Genomic DNA, 14460 nt, shown 5'->3' on the forward strand with positions numbered 1-14460 from the left:
CTAGGTAACCCCTGTGAATTCTCCAAAGTAGGGTTCCTTTCAAGGCAAAGGCGTAGGGGACGGCATTCTCAGATGAGGATCAAATCCGAGCAACACCGGGACAGTAGAGATTAAGGACAGAGAGCACCTAAATAAAAGCAGAAGGGGAAACAGGGCCTGGAAATTCCAGAAAACAAGCCAAGAGTGTATTTGAGTTCTGCATATAAACAACAAAGGGAGCTACACCTCCTTCTAAAAGTTTGGGAAAATTAATTTCAAATCACATTGGCTACAGAGAAGTAAGGTCAAATGCTATAATTTTTAATTACAAAATTTTTATTGTAGTAAAAAGAATAAGAAACAGAATAACAGCCACTTGAACAATGATGGCCCCTCAGAAACACGTCCACCAAAAAATAGATAAAATACTATTTCAAGTAAATTCATTAAGAAAATTAGACATTTGAAAGAACACCATAAATCAGAATTGCAAAAATTGGAAAATGAGGTGACAATAAAGGAAAGAATTAGAGTTTTTTTAAACATTTTACAAATAAACTAGAAGGAACACAAAAGCTAACAAACATCCACAGGTAATGCCTTAAGAGAACTAGAAGATGAGAAGTGAGAAGAAGGAAATATATAAAGTTTATAAAAATGAAAAATAAAAAGAAATTGAGAGAAATTAACTGAAATTGGAATGGAGAATGGAGGGGCTGGTGACACTCCATTCCTTGACTGGTAGTGGTTTCAGAGGTGTTTGCCTGATAGTAATTCATTAGGCCAACATTTGTGAGATTTTTCTGTATTTATTTTATTTTACAATTGTAAGGTTATGAAACGCAACAAAAAGGCAAACAATGAACTGGTGGACATTTGAGGAAAAAAAAGGAAAAGTACATAACATGTTCATGCACATGATAATAAAATGCTAAAATTCCAGTAAAGAATCCGTGTTTGGTTGAATCTGCAAATGCTGAACTCTGAAATGTGGAGAGCCAACTGTGAGGTTACACGCAGATTTTCCAGTGCACTGAAGGTTGGTGCCCAAACTCTCATATTGTTCAAGGGTCCCCTGTATTTAGAAAGCTGTATAGCACAGGGAACAATATCTAGTCCCTTGGGATGGAAAAGGATGGAGGATAATGTCAAAAAAAGATTGTGTACATATGTGTGTGTGTGACTGGGTCACTTTGCTGTGCAGTAGAAAACTGACAGAACACAGTAAACCAACTATAGTGGAAAAAATAAAAACAATTAAATTTTTTTAAAAAGGTAAAAAAAAAAAAAGCTAATAAATTAGCACTAAAAAATCTAGTCTCACTGAAATAATTCCTGCAAGACAACTTATTGGAGAAGAGGGTGGGGAAGAAAGGCACTATATGTTGCATTTATAGATGGCTTCTCATGTCAGATACAGCCTGATTTATCTCTTGTGGGTGAAGTTGGGTAGGGTGGCAATAGAGCCAGTAAGTGCCCTTCACTATGGTAGGTTTTTCTGTAAAGGTGAATCCAATACAAAATAATCCATTTGTTTTCTGTTCATACTGATCTAGCTTGGCATTTTATAACTTGGAAAAATTTATGATTAATTACCTTGAATGCTTTTTTATCCTTCACAGTGAGAGATCTGCCACCTATTTGCCTTGATGTTAGACAGAAGCAGCGCGTCTCTGTAGATGCATTGTCATCTGAAATGAAGGCGCCAGTTCTTCCAGAACCTGTCCCTCCAGTTCAGCCTAAAACTATGAAAGACTTTCAGTAAGTGTCAATTCACTGTTCTCATCTGCATGTCAGTACTTCGCATAATTTTTTATGTGAGAAATTAATTGAACTTGTGATTCATTATAAGGTATTAGCTAAGAGTGAAGACTCCAAACACTAGGTGTCTCAAGTTGAAGGTGAAAACAAACATATATAACAAGTAAGGGGTAGATAATATAGCAAAAGAAACACTAAATAAGAGAAAATGACTCAAAACAAGCAAGAGGAGATCAAGGTGGTAATAAAATAGTGGAATGTTTCCTTTTTAAAAAATAAGATTTCATCTACTATATGACACATAAACCATAAAAACTTTGTTATTAATAAAAAATCCAAATGGATACTTGAAGGACTAAGAATAAGAAAGTAGGGACAGAATGTAAACAAAATTTTTTAAGAAATTCGGCTATAAATTGAAGGAAAGAAACAATGATGATTGTAAGGAGCATGTCGAAATGAACTTTTTAAAAAGCAGATAAATTGGAAAGTTGGAAGTGGATTAACATCTTAATCCAATTAAGAATTACAAATTCATAAACTACATTTACATTAACTGGAGCATATTTCTTTATCCAGCTTCATTATTTCAAGTTCCATGTTTGGTGACATTTGTTTGTAAAAAATTAATGCTATTTTATCTGAATGATATTTTTATCTATTATGGCTAATAAATGTTTCTATTTTAGGGAAGATGTAGAAAAATCTAAGTCATCAGGAGACTGGAAAACAGTACATGATTTTTATCTCACGACATTTGATTCTTTCCCAGAACTAAATGCTGCATTTAAGGTAATCATACCTAAAGCACATTTTTCACTTTTAGTTTTAAATTTTCCAAAAAAAAGATACTGTAAATTGACCTCTTTTTCTACCCAATATTGGCCTAAGCAACTGTTTAAGCAAACATAAATATGTATTAGTTCTGAAATTATATATATATCACAAATGTTACTTATGTGATAATCTTGGGTTTTTTTGTTTTATTTTTTGGGTTTGTTTTTTTTTGTTTTGTTTTTGTTTTTTTTGGGTTTTTTTTTTTGCCTTTTAGGGCTGTATTGATGGCATGTGGAGGTTCCCAGACTAGGGGTCTAATCGGAACTACAGCTGCCAGCCTATGCCACAGCAGATCCGAGCCACATCTGTGATCTACACCACAGCTCATGGCAACACCAGATCCTTAACCCACTGAGCGAGGCCAGGGATCGAAGCCACAACCTTATGATTCCTAGTCAGATTCATTTCTGCTGAGCCATGACGGGAACTCTTTTTTTTTTAATATGTTTTCTTTTTATTTATACTAATGTTTGACCCCATTCTTTCAGTTTTAAAAAAGAAAATTATTAATCTTTATATTTTTATTTTTAGCAATTTTACCAAGACAGTTCTTTTTTAATCATCATATTGAAAAATATTAGAAATTACGAAGGAGTATTTATGGTTCAGATATTTCTTAGACTAGTTGTTGTGTTATATATAGTTAATTCTTTAATTGGATTTGCAGAAAGATGCCTCTGCCTCATTTAATACTCTTGAAGACTCTGGGATTAATGCTAAATTTGTGAATGCTGTATATGATGCCTTACTTAATACTGTAAGTATTATTTATGAACACATGCAGATAGTACAATTCTTTGACTTGTCTGTATTCGAAAAGCAGCTACACAATTATTGTAAAACTCATCTTGTAACATATTTACCTGAGAAACTTTAATATAATTTTATGGTAAATTTAGTTGGAATTCTCAGGAAGTTAGAGTATTTTATTCTTATATTTTTTATAATTTATTCTACATTATTTCCTATATAGAATTCAGCAGAAAATACTTCTATAGTCAGTCCCTGTTTAGAAAGGCTTGCTAAAATAAAAATCGTGCTTCACCGACTCACTGAAAGGAGCTAAGAGATTTGGTTGTTTTGGAATTGTGCTGAATCTGTAGATCACTGATGCTCAAATTTTAGCATCTATCAGAATCACAGAAAAGCCTTCTTAATATACAGTTTCAGATTTAGTAAGTCTAGTACAGAGCCCAAGAATTTGTGTTTCTGCAAGTTCTAGGCTATGTTGATCCTCCATATCTGGGGACCATGGTCTGAGGACCTCACTGCTATGATCACCTTGTGAAGAACACCACCCTTCTACAACTTTTCAATACATAAGCATCGTATTTCCCTTTAAGATGAATTACTTAAATCTTCTTTAGTTTCCCTTGGTAATGTTTTGTAGTGTTCTGGGTAAAGGTCTTAACACATTTCTTATTATATTTATCTCTAGGAACTTGATTTTTTTTTTTTTTTTTTTTTTTTTGCTTTTGCTTTTTAGGGCCGCACTTGCGGCCTGTGGAGGTTACCAGGCTAGGGGTCGAATTGGAGCTACAGTTGCTGGCCTACACCACAGCCACAGCAATGCATCTGTGACCTACTATGGTAACGCTGGATCCTTAACCCACTGAGTGAGGCCAGGGATCGAACCCACAACCTCATTGTTTCTAGTCGGATTCATTTTTTCTGTGCCGTGACAGGAATTCCTAGGAACTTGATTTTTTTAACGCTGTCATAATTTTATTTTCTATATTGTTCCTAGTAAATGGAAATATTTTTATATGTTTATCTTTATTTAGTTACCTTGCTAAATTCACTCATTATATTTATATATCAGTATATTTATTTGGATTTTCCATATACCCATGTCATTTGTGAAAAATGAGTGTTTTGTCTCTTTTCAGTCTTTATATCTTGTATGGATGGATGGATGATTAGAGATACATATTTGCCTTATTACACTTGCTAGAACCTCTTGTATAGTTTCAAATAGAAGAAGTAATAGCAAATGTCTTTTATTATTCCTAATTCTAGTACTTCATTATTAAATTCATGAAAGGGTACTTACTAACATTTATCATCAGAGAAATGGAAAACCACTTAAGAAAATTGCTTGGTATTATTCACTGGCACTAAGCATATGCATATACCATGACTCCAAAGTTCCACTCTTAGGTACACGTCTCTAATTTCTCTTGACTTGGAATGATGTTAATGTTCTATATAAAACTAAAAAAATTAAATCCACAACATGAAGAAAACTCTTTAAAATGGAATGCAAACACACACACAGAGAATAAATTACATTTCAAATGAATATGATAACCATACTGGGGAAAAAAAAAACTAAGCAACATAACTGCTATACATAGTACTTTATCTTCAATTGAAAATTTTGAAAAAAACTATAACTCTTTAACTTTTTATAGTTTTTTTTCCCCAGTGATATGGGTTAACAATTTTTAAACTGTCTTCTATGCATTACTGACTTAAATATTGATGATGTTAGAAATCATGTTTCTCACTTTTGGAGAAGAGAAATACAACTATGTGATGGGAGAAGGCTTAAAATAACTTTGGTCTTGAGGCATCGTAATAAGCCTAGAGATTTTAACAGATGTATGATATATCTGTAGGGGCATGTTTTTATTTATTTCCTAACCCTGTCCACCGAAAGGGCCTAAAAGTAATAGTTCCCCAGTAGCTATACATGATTTCTAAATAATATTTTTCATTAAAAGGAATCAGAACTCCCTAGAGAAATGGCTATTTCCAGGACTGAGGTAGGGAAAATACAAGAGGAATCTGGAATATCTAGTTTTTCACCATTAAGAATGATGTGTAGTTTTTTTAGTAGATGTCTTTTTATCAAGTTGAGGAAACTGCCCTTTATTCCTAGTTTGCTGAGAGTTTTTGTTTGTTTGCTTCATTTAGTTTTTAATATCATGAAGGGTATTGGATTTTCTCAAATGCTTCATCATCTGTTGTTATGATATGATTTTTCTTTTTTTTCTTTTTTCTTTTTGGTCTTTTTAGGGCCACACCTGTGGCAAATGGAAGTTCCCAGGCTAGGGGTCAAATCAGAGCCTCAGCTGCCAGCCTACACCATAGCCACAGCAATGTATCCGTGACCCACGTTGCATCCTGTGGCAACGCTGGATCCTTAACCCACTGAGCGAGGCCAGGGATCGAACCTGCATCCTTAGGGATACTAATTGGGTTCTTAACCCACTGAGCCACAATGGGAAGTCCGATTTTTCTTTTTTAGCCTGTTAATGTGATAAATTACATTAACTGATTTTCAAATGTTGAACTAGACTTGCATTTCTGGAATAAATCCCACTTGGTCATAGTGCATAATTCTTTTTATACATAGTTGGATTTCATTTTGCTAATATTTTGTTGAGGATTTTTATATCTATGTTCAGGAGGGAAGCTAATCTGCAGTTTTGTTTTGTTTTAATATCTTTGGTTTTAAGATGATGACAGCCTTATAGAATGGGTTAGGAAATATTCTCTCTGCTTCTGTTTTTTGGAAGAAACTATAAGGAATTGATATCCTTGCTTCAATTTTCAGAATTCACCGGTAAAATCATCTGGTCTTGGTACTTTCTGTTTTGGAAGGTTATTAATTATTGATTCATTTTCTTTAATAGATATAGACCTATTAATAGTTTATCTGTTTCTCCTTGTGCAAGTTTTGTGAGATTGTATCTTTCAAAGAATTGGTCCATTTTGGAGTTCCCATTGTGGCTCAGTGGTTAACAAATCTGACTAGGAACCATGAGGTTGCGGGTTTGATCCCTGGCCTTGCTCAGTGGGTTGGGGATCCGGCGTTGCTGTGAGCTGTGGTGTAGGTTGCAGATGCGGCTCGGATCCCGCGTTGCTGTGGTTCTCGTGTAGGCCGGCAGCTACAGCTCCGATTCGACCTCTAGCCTGGGAACCTCCATATGTATGTTGTGGGAGCGGCCCCAGAAAAGGCAAAAAGACAAAAAAAAAAAAAAGAATTGGTCCATTTTATCTAGGTTATCATATTTGTGGGCATAGGGTTGTTTATAATAGATAGTCCTTTATTATTCTTTTAATATCTATGGAATCAGTAGTAAAGATCCCTCTTTCATTTCTTTTTTTAAATAATGATTTTTATTTTTCCCATTATAGCTGGTTTATAGTGTTCTGTCAATTTTCTCCTGTACGATTAGTAATTAGTGTCTTCTCTCTTCCTTTCTTGGTTAGCCTGGCTAGAAGTTTATCAGTCTTATTGATCTTTTCCAAAAAACAGCATTTGGTTTCATTGTTTTTTCTTTATTAATCACTTTTATTGATTTCTGCTCTAATTTTCCTCATGTGTTTCCTTCTCTTTGATTTGCTGATTTCATTTCCTCAGGTGAAGGCTTAAACTATTGATTTTAGGTCTCTTTTTTCTAACATATTAATGTATGCTATACATTTCCCTCTAAGCACTGCTTTTGCTGTGTTCCACAAATTTGATTCAGTTATATTTTTACTTTCTTATAAAACCAAATGTAGACTTACAATATTATCCAACAGTTGTATAGGTATCCTAGGTATCCTACCCAAATGATCTGAAAACTTATATTCACCCAGAAGCTTAAACATGAATGTTTGTTGCAGCCTTATTCATAATTGCCAAAAATTGAAAGCAACACAGATGTCCTTCAATAGATGAATGGATAAACAAACTGTATGTCCATACAATGAAATATGACTCAGCAGTAAGAAGAAATGAGCTGTCAGGCCATGAAAAGACATGGAGGAACCTTCAGTGCATATTGCTAAGTGAAAGAAGTTATGATTTATATCATATTGTATTCTGGAAAAGGCAGAGCTGTAGAGGCAGTAAAAAGATGTGGGACTAAGGAGCAAGGGGAGGATGAAAAGGTGGAGCATGGGATTTTTAGGGCAATGGAATTATTCTGTATGATATCCTAATGGTGAATACATGTCATTATACATTTACTAAAACCCATACAGTGTATAACAGAGTGAACCCTACTGTAAACTGTGGACTCAGGTAATAATAATGTTATACAATATTGGTTCAGTTGTGACAAACATATGACACTGATGCAATTTTTTAATAATAAGGGAAATTGTGTGTGAGGATGAGGGAATGACATATTTGAAACTTTGTGCTTCACAATTTTTCTATAAGTCTTAAGACTGCACTAAAAAAATAAATAAATAGTGGAGGCATGACCTAAGAGCCAGGTTGAAGACCCAATTACCAAATCTTAGACAAAGTGACATTAAAATAAAAATGACAATAATGTATTATAACCCACTGAATATAATAAGAATCTGTGAGTCTACTGACAGTAAATAAATAAGTAGATGATAGATAAACATACAGATACATTTAAGAGAAAGAAAAGGACAATTTAATAGTAGAATGTGAAGTAATTAGTGTAGAAGGAATGATAAATATAAAAGTTACTATTTGTAACCGCCATAGTAATAATTAAGTCATTGTCTTAACCAGTTACCTGAATCACCAAACTGACATCAAGTGCTTCTTAATGTAATACACTGAGAAGGATGTATCATGTATAAGTAAAATGCATAGCTTGAATTTAATCATGAGAAAATACAGAAAAATCTAACCTAAATTAAGGGTATTTTGCGAAACAAATGGCCTCAACTCTTCAAAAATGTCAGTTTCAGCAAAGATTTTTTTAAAAAGGATGAAGGGCAGTTTTAGATACTAAAGACTAGAGATATGAAAGCTGAATGCTATGCACCCTTCTGGATTAGATCCTGGTCAGGGAAAAATTCTATCAATTTTATTGAGACAGTTGTCTCCATTTGCATAAAGTCTGGAGGTTATATAATAGTATTGTATCAGTGTTAAATTTCCTGATTTGGTTCATTGTACTATGGTTATATAAGTAAAGATACCTGTTCTTAAGAGCCACACATTGAAGTATTTAGGCATAAGTGTTTGGAAAAATTGTCTGGAACTTATTCTCAGTGACTTAGACAATAATAATTTATATAGTTAGAATGAATGATAATATAGATGTATAAAACATGAGTAATTGGCAAATCTGAGTAAAGGGTACACAAGAGTTCTTTGTACTCTACTGGCAACATTGCTGTAACTTTAAATTTATTCAAAGTTTTTAAAAAATCAATTTAAACTGGGGAGAGGAGCAGTAAGCAATCTCTGTACTGGTGTCACACTGAAACTTGGAGCCTACGCTTTGTCTCATGAGTAAGTTGAAGTTGTTAAATAAGTGACCCAGGGTAAACCAGAGATGAAAGGATGCTAAAGTCCCATGGTTGAAGAGTGTCCATTCCCCAGTGTTTTTATCATCTTGTCCTCCTCCTAGAAGAATTAAAATCCTTACTTTCAAGCCCTAGGACTTCCAAAGAATATAATAAACTAAATATGATCAGTAATCACTGATCATAAAAATTAACTATGAATGAAAGTCAGAAAAAATACCATAGAACCCCTAAGGGAGCTCCTGTTGTGACTCAGCAGGATAAGAACTCAGTATCCATGAGGATGCAGATTTGATCCCTGACCTCACTCAGTGAGGTAAGGATTCAGTGTTGCCATAGGCTGTGGCATATATCATGGATGTGGCTTGGATCTGGTGTTGTGGCTGTGGCATAGGCTACAGCTCTAATTTGACCCCTCGCCTGGGAACTTCCATATGCTACAAGTGCAGCCCTAAAAAGATGAGGGGGGAAAAAAACAGATCCCCTAGGAATTCAGCTCTTTAGATTATCAACAATGAGACTATCTAAAATAATGAGATTTGACATCAAATAGAATTTTTAGAAGTAGAAAAATCAGTAAGTAAATGGATTAAACAGCAGATAAGAGACAGCTGAGAAAAGAATTAGCAAACTAGAAGATAAAGGTGGAGAAGAAATTCCTTAGAGTAGACACAGGGGAAAAGAGATAGAAATTCCTTAGAGTAGACACAGGGGAAAAGAGATAAGTATACAAAAAGTAAGGATACAGAGGTAGAATGAGAACATCTAGGATACATTTTATTTGGAGTCTCAGATGTAGAGAATAGAAAGAATAGAGATACATTTAATGGTTGAGGTTGCTAAGACATGAATCTTCAAATAACATAGGAAGCACTATATACTAAGCAAGATAAAAGAAATGTAAACCTAGACCCGTTATAGTGAAACTGCAAAATGTATAATAAAGAGATGATCTTATAAATAACTAAAGACAGGTCATCCACAAAGTCAAAACTGAAATTGACTGTCAGCAGACATCTTCACAGCAATAGTGAGAGCCAAAAAACATGGAGTAATATTTTCAGAACGCTGAAAGAAAATAGTAAAAACATTGACATAGCCAGAGAAAGTATTGAGAATGAGACTAATGTAAAGAAAATGCCTATAGTAAATAAAAACTGACTTTACCACCAACAGACATATTCTTAAAGAAACTTCTAAAAGATATACTTCAGAGAGAAGGAAAATGATTTCAGAAGTAAGATCTGAGATGTAAGAAAGAATGATGGAGAAGAAATAGGTAAATATTTATATGGGAATCTAAATAAACACTGCATAAAATTAGTATCTCAAGTGTAATTTTACAAAGTCAAAAGACTGGAGAATAATAATGTGTAAACAGGGGAAGATTTTGGAGTTAAATATATTTGAAGATGGTCTGAAAAGAGATGAGGATAATAACTTTAGACTTGTTAACTATGGATGATAGTGTTTTAAAATAACCTCTAAAATAATAAAATTTGGCAATGCTCCTAATAGGAAAATGAGGGAGTGAGGAAAGAAAACAAGCTAAAAAGTAGAGAAATGAAATGTGATCAGTTTTTTAAAAGGCATGAAAAACAAGTGTAAAAAGTGTGTTAAGATAGAAAACAAAAGGTAAAATTGTAGAAACAATTCAGAAATATCAGTGATCATAGCAAATGTAAATGTGTTAATTTAAGCTCACTGATTAAAAGACAGGGACTGTCACTTTGGATTTTTAAAAATTCACCTTTTTTTTTTGCTAATTACAAAAGACATCTAAAATATGAATATGAAAAGCTGGGAATAAAGATAGGGAGGAAGATATACTATAACACATACTAACCAAAAGAAAGTTTAAGTAGCTGTTGCTCATTTCAGAAAGACAGTTAGACCTTAGAAAAATAAATACTGTTACAGCTGATCAGATAAAGAAGAAGTCATTAGAGTTGGGAAGATTGTACCAGAAAAGGCTGATTTTTAATTGCACCTTGGAAGGATAGATTTCAAGTAATTACAAGAGTCGAGCACTCAGCACATATGTATCAAGCGTCCTGGTATTAAAGATATAATGGTTTTTGTTTTTGTTTTTTTCTTTTTGCTGTTGCATCTGCAGCATATGGAAGTTCCCAGTCTAGGGACTGAATTGGAGCTGCAGCTGCCAGCCTACACCACAGCCACAGCAACACCAAATCTGAGCTGCATCTGTGACCTCTGCCACAGCCCATGTGGCAACACTGGATCCTTAATCCAGTGAGTGAGGCCAGGGATGGAACCCACATCCTTATGGAGACTATGTCAGGTTCTTAACCCACTGAGCCAAAATGGGAACTCTTAAGGATATAATGTTAAACAAAATGCGTATAATATAAATCTCAAAAGAGTCTACATTCATTCTAATTTCTAATGACAGAGGTGGGTAGATAGTAAATATAAAAACAAATAGGAAGGGAGAAAATTTCAGTACTCATAACTGCTCTAAGAAGACAGGGTAATATGTTAAGGAGTGACCAGGGGTTGCTTTATCTACAAAGCTCATGGAAGGCCTCTGTAAAGTGACATTTGAGATCTTAAGGATGAAAAGGAGTAAAACTATCAGGAGACCTGTGAGAGAAGAACATTAACATAATTTACAGCTAATACAAAGGCCCTGGGAAAGAAACACAGTAGGCAAATTCAGAAATAAGGCTCTTGTGACTAAAGCTTGGTGATTTGGGGAGAAAGAAGGGCCTAGGTTAGAGAGCTGCCCAGGGATCAGACTCTATATGGCCATGTGAGTTTGAATTTTATTGTAACAGGAAGTTATTGAAAGCTTTTAAGCTGAGAACAAAGGGATGCCATGACATGATTTACAGTTTAGAAAGATCTCTCTGGATACTACATGGAGAATGGTCTGTAGTGGGCAAGAGAAAGGAGTTGGGGAGGCATTGCAGAAACCTAAGCAAAGATCAATGATTGGACTAGGATTTTAGCAGCAGAAATTGTGAGAAATGTTCAGACTCTGAGATGCTATAAAACAATTGAACATAATTCGGTAGATTGGATGTGGGGCTTGAAAGAAGAAGGAAACTAAGTGGATGGTTTGCTTAGATGATTAGGGCTGAGGCATGGGGCGGGGAGCACTTCAAGGAGGGAATAATTAACCTTGTCAAATGCTTCTAAGAGATTTACTAAGATTTAGACAGAAAACCATTGTCTTTGATAAGGTAAATAATTGATGACTGACTTTAATAAGTGCCATTTCCCTGGAGTTGTGGAAGCGTAGCCTACTTGAAAATGGGTTGAAGAGACCATGAGAGGAGAGGCAGTAGGTATAGTGAATACAGACAACTCTTGAAGAGTTTGGTGTGAATGAAAGCAGAGAAATGAGGGGTTAGCTGAAAGAGTACATGGGTCCAAATGAAAGGTTTTTAATATGAGCAATATATTAGCCAGGGTCCTGGCAGGAAACAGATGACACACTCAGATTGGTAACCCTAAGAGGACTATTTACAAATGTGTTAGCAGAATAAGGGGGTAGCGCAGTGTAGTGAAACCGGAGCTGGGCTGGAGAGGGCTGCCTTGCAGGAGAGGTGACTTTCTGTTGAGGGACATAGCCAGCCCATGGTGACCTTGTAGGAAGAGAGTTGAGAGAATAAATATCCTGCTTTCCTCTCTTTCCTCCTCTGTCAGTGTTCCCTTTGGGCTGAATCCAAGCAGAAGACAAAAGACAAAGGAATCTGGTTGCTGTAGGTCTTAGTAGTCAGCCTCTTAGGGCATATATGAGGGTGAAGAAGAGTGAAAGTGTAGAGACAAATTCATGCAGATGATATTAGGATGTAGTGTTCTGCTGATGGGAATGACCTAGTAGACTGGAAGAAATGGATGCTGCAGGAGGACTAGGAGAAAACTGAATAACCATGTCCTTAACGGGGTGAAAGGGGGTGGGTTATAGAGCCCAAGTGAGGGGGTTGTGCTTGGTCAAGTGCAGGGCAGGTATATTGGTGGAATTGATAGTGGGACAGTGAATCTGTGCTCATTTGGGTGCATGTGTTTTCTCTCTGAGTGAGTGGCAGAGTCATAGCTGAGAGAGATGATGGGAAGGAGGTGTTGGAGCTTTGAGGAATGGTAAGAAAGTTTGAGTTTGTTGTCATATAGAATAGGGAAGTAAATGAACCAGGAAATGTTGAGGGACTGACAGTGGTGATGAGGGTCCTTTGAAGATTTGTGTCATAAGCTCAGTGTGTCCAATCACACATCTGTTGGATTTTCTCCTGGAGACTTCCACTGTTCAGGGTGCTGTTTGCCCATCGTTGCAGGTGGAGGAGGAGAAAGTAATGATATATTAAAGATGAGTATAAAGAAAGGTGCTAGGCTAAGTGCTTAGAAGTGATAATTGTGGTTTTTTTTAAATAAATCCATGATATATGCTTGTTTTCTTGATGTTCATTAACAGTACGACAGAAATTTTAATGAATATTTAAAGCCTCTAGTTAATGAAGGTTTTAATCATTATTTCTCATAGGCTAAAGCACAATCTAGAAGTGTTTTTTTTAATTGATCCTTATGTGACATGTTTAGTAATAAATAAGATTTTTTAGTATTTGAAATGTTAAACTTTAAAGGCATGTTATTTAGTACCTTTTTCAGATCCTATAACAAAAATCTTTATTTTTTATTATACATAATTTGATTATACTTAATAAGGAGTTGTGGGCTTAACTGCTAATTATAACTTGTTATGACTAAATATGTCCAAATGTATGCAATCATTTTATATTGTTAAACATGCCATTCTTGGACTTGGGTTCATGACTTTATGCTATAAATCCAAAGAAAGTGAAATTGTTTTTCTGTCTCTGTTTTTCACCATTATATAAAACCGATGGTGGTCATCAAAGGACCGCCATGTGCATTTGCGTAGGTTGTATGGTGCAAATCCCAGGGAGGATTCTCATGGTAATCTCATGTCATTGATGCTCCCTAGAGCTCTTGATGTGACAGGGAGACTATTGTAATTGGCAGTCCTTGGCCACCAACTCTGATTTTAGCTATTGACACAGATCTGTAAATATAATTAACATGCAAAAGTTACCTAAGTAGCTAATCTTAATTATTTCATGATTTTCTTTTGCCTACAGCCTCAAGACATTCAGAAGACAGTATTAAAGGGGATCATTAACAGCTTGTTACGAGAATGGAAAGGGTAATTGTAACTAATAGTTGGCTAATCAGTATAGGTTGTTAGTTAATCCGTCTCATCATGTTTAATATATATGTATTTTACTCAGAAAAGATTTTAGTTGCTACAATAAAAACATAGATCAGAAAGCAGTTATAAATCACTTATAACAAAGCTTTTTAACTTGACATTTATGACTTCTTAGGAGAGTCTACAGATGAGTTTCTGAAGATCTTTGAATTCTTTAAAATCTTACATAAAATTTGTTGTGTACAGACATATGTGCTTAACAAAAATAGGATGGGTAGTTAACATCAGTAAACTATGAAAGAATATGGGCAATAAATATAGCCTTGGGCTTCCTGGTAACCAGAAGAAATTTTTTCTTGTTTCCAGTAAAAGAAAATGTAAGTTTAGCTACTGAAATATTTTTTTTTCTTGCAACTAAATATTGAATTGTTATGTACAGGAATGATGGGTAAATAATT

At 34.8% G+C, this 14460-nt stretch overlaps 1 protein-coding gene across 6 annotated transcripts in view; it reads left to right on the plus strand.

Moving 5' to 3' along the window:
* HECTD2 (HECT domain E3 ubiquitin protein ligase 2) overlaps window positions 1–14460 on the plus strand; it is an 86421-nt gene that overhangs the window by 43251 nt on the left and 28710 nt on the right. For all 6 annotated transcript variants that reach the window (XR_001301127.2, XR_001301128.2, XM_013983549.2 and 3 more), the window contains exons 3-6: window positions 1602–1740; window positions 2430–2532; window positions 3245–3334; window positions 13932–13996. Coding sequence is in view for 4 of the 6 variants with exons in the window: in XM_013983549.2 (XP_013839003.1) it covers window positions 1602–1740; window positions 2430–2532; window positions 3245–3334; window positions 13932–13996 (397 nt within the window). In the remaining 2 variants the exon portion in view is untranslated. The remainder of the gene's footprint in view (window positions 1–1601; window positions 1741–2429; window positions 2533–3244; window positions 3335–13931; window positions 13997–14460) is intronic.

Source organism: Sus scrofa, chromosome 14, assembly GCF_000003025.6.
Source record: "Sus scrofa isolate TJ Tabasco breed Duroc chromosome 14, Sscrofa11.1, whole genome shotgun sequence".
In the NCBI taxonomy this organism is placed as follows: domain Eukaryota; kingdom Metazoa; phylum Chordata; class Mammalia; order Artiodactyla; family Suidae; genus Sus; species Sus scrofa.